Source organism: Gavialis gangeticus, unplaced genomic scaffold (genome assembly GCF_001723915.1).
Source record: "Gavialis gangeticus isolate Ggan-Ray unplaced genomic scaffold, GavGan_comp1, whole genome shotgun sequence".
NCBI classification, from domain to species: domain Eukaryota; kingdom Metazoa; phylum Chordata; order Crocodylia; family Gavialidae; genus Gavialis; species Gavialis gangeticus.
Window position 1 is genome coordinate 4374079 of NW_017729005.1, and position 5096 is coordinate 4379174.

The 5096-nt window shown below is 46.2% G+C and overlaps 1 protein-coding gene across 2 annotated transcripts in view; it reads left to right on the plus strand.

Annotated features, from left to right (window-relative positions):
* The first annotated feature begins 3553 nt into the window (after positions 1–3553).
* FAM221A (family with sequence similarity 221 member A) overlaps positions 3554–5096 on the plus strand; it is a 28910-nt gene continuing 27367 nt past the window's right edge. The window contains exon 1 of one of the 2 annotated variants that reach the window (XM_019508584.1): positions 3554–3628. In XM_019508584.1, coding sequence (XP_019364129.1) covers positions 3564–3628 — 65 coding nt within the window. In that variant the 5' untranslated portion in view covers positions 3554–3563. Of the gene's footprint in view, positions 3629–4931; positions 4966–5096 lie in introns of those variants that run through there. The other variant, XM_019508585.1, reaches the window with a different exon arrangement.

Sequence of the window (5096 nt, forward strand, 5' to 3'; positions counted from 1 at the left end):
GAAGTGGTGCTGGCTCCCACCCTGGGGGTCTTTAAGACAAGGCTAGACCAACACCTTGCTGGGGTTGTTTGACCCCAGTACTCTTTCCTGCCTTGGCAGGGGGTCAGACTTGATGATCTGCTCAGGTCCCTTCTGACCCTACTAACTATGAAACTATGAAGATCAACAATTGTATTTGGTAGCTTATCTGAAATTAACCCTTCTTAGGCTCTAGGCTTATAAAGACTTACAAGCTAAACAATGTAAGAAGACCTTCAAGAAAATTCCAGCTGCTGCTGATTCTGTGTTTAAGTGCCATTCTTTTCTTCAAGTATGATTCCCTCTATAGGGCTTTTTCACTCGTGCTGCTGGAAGAATCATGTTTTATAGAATTCTGAAGTGAAGGTCACTGTCAGTTTAAGACACTAAAAAGACTATGATTCATTTAAGAAGGGTCTATATTGAATTCCAGTTTCTGTAATTGCATTTGGGATCCCAACATTCCTTCCTGAATTTGAATTAGATACTGTCTTTATTTACTGTTTAACACTATACAAAGATAGACTGCATTCAGCTGTCCAACAACTTTGGTGCACAAAAGGCTCAATAACCATGCTTATGTGCAATTCTGTCTACTTGTTGAGAGAGTTCCAAGTTTACAGGAGTGTGTATACGGTGCTTTTGAAGTAAAATTTCATGTCTAAAGTACTGATAAAGGCTTCTGAGTGACTACAAATGTTTTTTTTTGTAAAATGGGCAGACAGAAAGAGAAGTATAAGACCTATGAGGAAGCATGACTGAGAATATTTTAGCGTACATAAAAACATGGGGAAATGCTTAAAAATTTCACATCTTCAGAACTTTATTCACATCTTTCAGGTATCAGTTTCTGATAATTCAGTCCTTAATGCTGAGTAAAGGCAATGGTATTCTTTTTTTATAAATGCTTTTCTAATTAATAAAATATTTGGATTGTATTAATGATGTGGAACAAGTTTTCAATTAGTGCATATTATCCTATTACCACCACAACCACACACCTTTCTCTGAAAAAAGGGCCTATTTTTTACACTAGGAGCTTGGCTTACAGAAACAAAATCTGTGTAATCAACCAAGGGAAAGATTCACTTGCCATAAGTCAATTTGGTAACAGTCATGTTGTTAACTACAATTACCACAGTTACAAACTATGACTTGGTCTTCTGTTAGTCAACAAAACAGTTGATGTGGAAATCATGACAGGATCACTGTTTGGCTAACAGAAGCGTTTTACTTTACATGGCCATGGGAGATCAGCAAGAGGTTGCTGATGCTCAACAGAAGCAGGACACAGGTTCTGTTATATACTTGTGAGAAAAAGACACAGATCAGCCTTCCCCTTAATACACTCTCGGCAGTCTGACAATAACTCACCCTGGAGTCTTGCTAGACTAAATGCATTTTCTCCAGCTGTCTCCCGATAAGCTTATCTTCAAGGTCTTCTTGTTATTTGGCCTTTACTTATGCTCCTTATTATGGCCTAACTTTATTTTGCTTGCTCCAGTATTTTTCCTCATCACAGTTCTATTGACTTCAAAGGACTGTGGGAATAAGGCATGAAAAACTGAACTGTTTGTGCTTGTAGTGTTTTTCTTTTACACAGTAAGCTTTTAGGGTTTTTCTTTTATTGTATATGGCCAAACATGAATCTGTGAATTGCCATACATACCTACCTGCTCATGAGCATGGATTTAGTTAGGAGGGGCAGTTACCAGAAAAGCTAAAATCCTATGACAGCCCATGTCAGTTTTGGAGTTTAAATATGGCTGGAAATTTAAAAGCTGAAAAAAACAGTAATGACAACTACACACTATGCAGTCTTATCTATACAGACAGCTTTAGTTGTGATGTTACAGTGGTAGCCCCACCCTCCTGTTTTTTGAAGGAGGCTTATACCAGGACAGTCATTCCTGTACAGGAAGAGGAATAGGAACAACTCAACAAGGCTACTTCACCTTTATAGTAATATAACTGCCCGTGAGTGGATCTAGGAGTGCAACTGGTATAGTACATCTTCATGTATAACAAGGCATCCTTTTCTCAAAGTTAGAGAAACTGGACATTTTACTAATGAGCTAGGGGCCAAGGGCTTTATTTTTTTTTGTTTAAGATAAGAGCAAAATAAATAAATATGCCCTTGGAATGTGGATTAATTTGCTATATCATTTGTATAAAAATAATCAAGGTAAGTTACTTCATTAGTGCTGCAGTCATTAGAATTAAAAGGATATATTTTTCAGATTCATAAAACAAAATCTAGCTTCCTTGAGACTCTTGACAGTGTATCTACTGCTTCACTGACTGCTATTTACACACCTGAGTAAATGTTCACCTGTGTTAACACTGTCACACATGAGTTAATGTTTTTAGCTAGAGTTAAAAACAGTCTGCAGGACTGTGGAATAGGAGCTAGTTTACCAAGAACCATTAACAGAGAGCAAAATTATATAAGAAAGACTAGCTTGCTTGGCTGAACATCAAGCCCTTTATAAGGGAGAGCGGGTCATTAACACCTGTGGAAGGAGGAATTTAGAAGGAATCGGGTAGATTGTAACAAGCCATGAAGTCAACCAACTCCCTCAGTGCTGCCTCAATGGAAATACTGCTGCTACTGCTGGGCAGCTGATTTTTGACTTTGGGTGGAGCAGGAGTCAAAGCAGGATTCAACTGCACACCCACCCCATCTGCCCAGATGTTGCCAATACTAGAGCTTTTACTAGGGCAAGGCTCCTTTTGGTGGGGGTGTGCTTTCTTTTGAACCAACAGGTTATTCTGGCAAACCCCCTGGTGCAGGCATAGTTAAAGCAGGCTGTCACAGATTCTGCTGGCCTCCTGGTTTCGTTGGGGGTCCTTGCGACCAGCAGAGATGTGCCGGCAATATATCCAGTTGGTTTTTGCTGCTGCAGCCTTTTTTGTTGAGGTGGGAAAAAATTGTGCTGGCAGCAGTAGCAGTGCCTGGGGTACAAGCTGTGCCTGCTGTAGGGCTGCTTTGTGGCTCCCAGGCAGTGCAATGTGTGTGCATGCAGTGCAGTGCAGGCCTGTGTGTGTGCGTGCGCGAGTGTGCAAGCAGTCAGGACTCTGTGTGTGCGTGCAGCACAGCCCGGGCGGGAGGGGGGAGATGTCAGTCACAGGGACGGGCCCTGGTGTGTGGGTGTCAGAGCAGTGTCCCCTGGAGGGTGTGGGGGTGTGTATGTTTGTGTATATGTAGCACAGTCAGGACCGTTTGTGTGTGAGCACTGACCCTGGAGAAGGGTGGTACGTGGGTGTGTGTCGTGGGGGGGGTGGGAGGGTGTAGCACAGTGGTGTGTCACAGCGGCAGCCCGTGCCGGGGTGGAGATGTGTATGTGCGAGTCACCGGGACTGTGAGTTACGCGCGTGTGTTTGTGTCAGCGATGGCCGGGGGGGAGGGGCATGTGCCCGCGCGCCTGTAGCAGCAACGGTGCCGGCGGTTGGCGCGTGGGTGGTCGGCTCACTCCAGCTGTCCCGGCCGCGGCTGGCACCTCCTCCTCGCCCCGCCCCGCCCCGCCCTCCCCAGCTGCCGGGCCATGGAGCGACTGCGGCTGCAGCCGGGGGCCGCAGCGGCGGTGGAGGAGTACGCGGAGTACCGCAGGTGCGGGGGGGAGGGGAGGATTTGCTGTCGCCGCCTCGCCCTTGTTGCCGGGCCCTGCGACTTCTCCCGCCGCGCTCAGCCCGGCGCTGCCCGTGCGGTTCCCGGGTGTCCCTGTTCTTGCAGTAGCTCCGAGGGCGCGGGGGCAGCCCGGGCCCCCGGGCACCTCTGTCGGGGCAGGGGACAGAAAAGAACAACAGCTCGGGCAGGAGAAATGCTGAGGTGCTCGCGGAGGCTGCGGGATCATTTGCGTCACATCTGCCTAAAGGGTTGATGTAGCCCACCCCTCCTGCTCGAGGCAGGAGCATCCCGATCCAAATGGTCTTATGCAAGTGCCTGGCTAACCTGCTCCTAACATGGTGGGCTAAGATGAAGCAGTATCTGGGGACCTCCAGATCTCAAAACCTCCTGGCTGGGGCCTGCAGTAGGATGCCCACCAATGGATTTGGGAGTATCTGGAGTGAGGGTGAGAGCCTGGGGGGACAATGCTGCAGTTTGCAGCAGGTTGCAGCTACGATTGAGCTCTGCCTGCCCAGTCCATATGGTTTTGGGAATGATTCAGTTCTGCTCAGTTGGTATGATTTGGAACTGATGTGGCTGATTTGACTTGGAACACAAAGTATATTTAAAAAAAAAACACACAACCCCCCCCCCTTAAAATTTATGCACGCCCTCAGGGCTTGGGCCTGCACGTAGGATGCCTGCCAATGGATTTGGGAGTATTTGAAGCCCCAGGTTGGAAAGTCGGGAGTGGAGGATATTTCCTAGTTGTAGTACCACAAATTGTGTTTGAGTGACTGAGTGTTGCACAATCAAGAGGATTCAGAACTGCTTTGGCTGATTTGACCTGGAATACAAAGAATTTTCCAAAAAATCAAATCAAAACCCCTCTTAAAATTTATGTACGATAACCCTGTCAAACCACAAAGCAGTTTGCCCAGAAACACTGTCAATAACCTACTGCTGCAAGGTTGTTAAAATACATTCAAGAGGTCGAAGGATTCAAGATCACACCCTGCAATACAGAGGAAGGCAAAAATCCATGCCCACAGTCCATGCCAGCCTGACCATGGAGTAACATTCTTTCCTGATTCCAAAGGTGGCAACTCCCTAACCAGGAACCTTTCGCTTTCAGTTCCAGTGTGAGCATCAAGACACCCATCAAAATCTGCCTTGGCTGCACCCAACACCCAATGCTTTGGAGGAAGGCAGACCCCCCACCCAAAAAACCTCCAAAAAATCCCACACTGACACCTGTAGCAGCAGGAGGGGAAAACATTCCTTGACAGCCCCATGTGGCAACTAGCACAGCTCAAGCGTGGGGAAAAAACAAATGCCAAGTAATGAATGTTCTAACATGAGAAAGAATACCTTTTTCTGCTGACATGTATAAGCTCATCGCATGAGAAATATCAGAGATGAAAAATATGTTTCTCTTCCATGCCCAGGCCTGTTTGTATGTTGCCTGCCT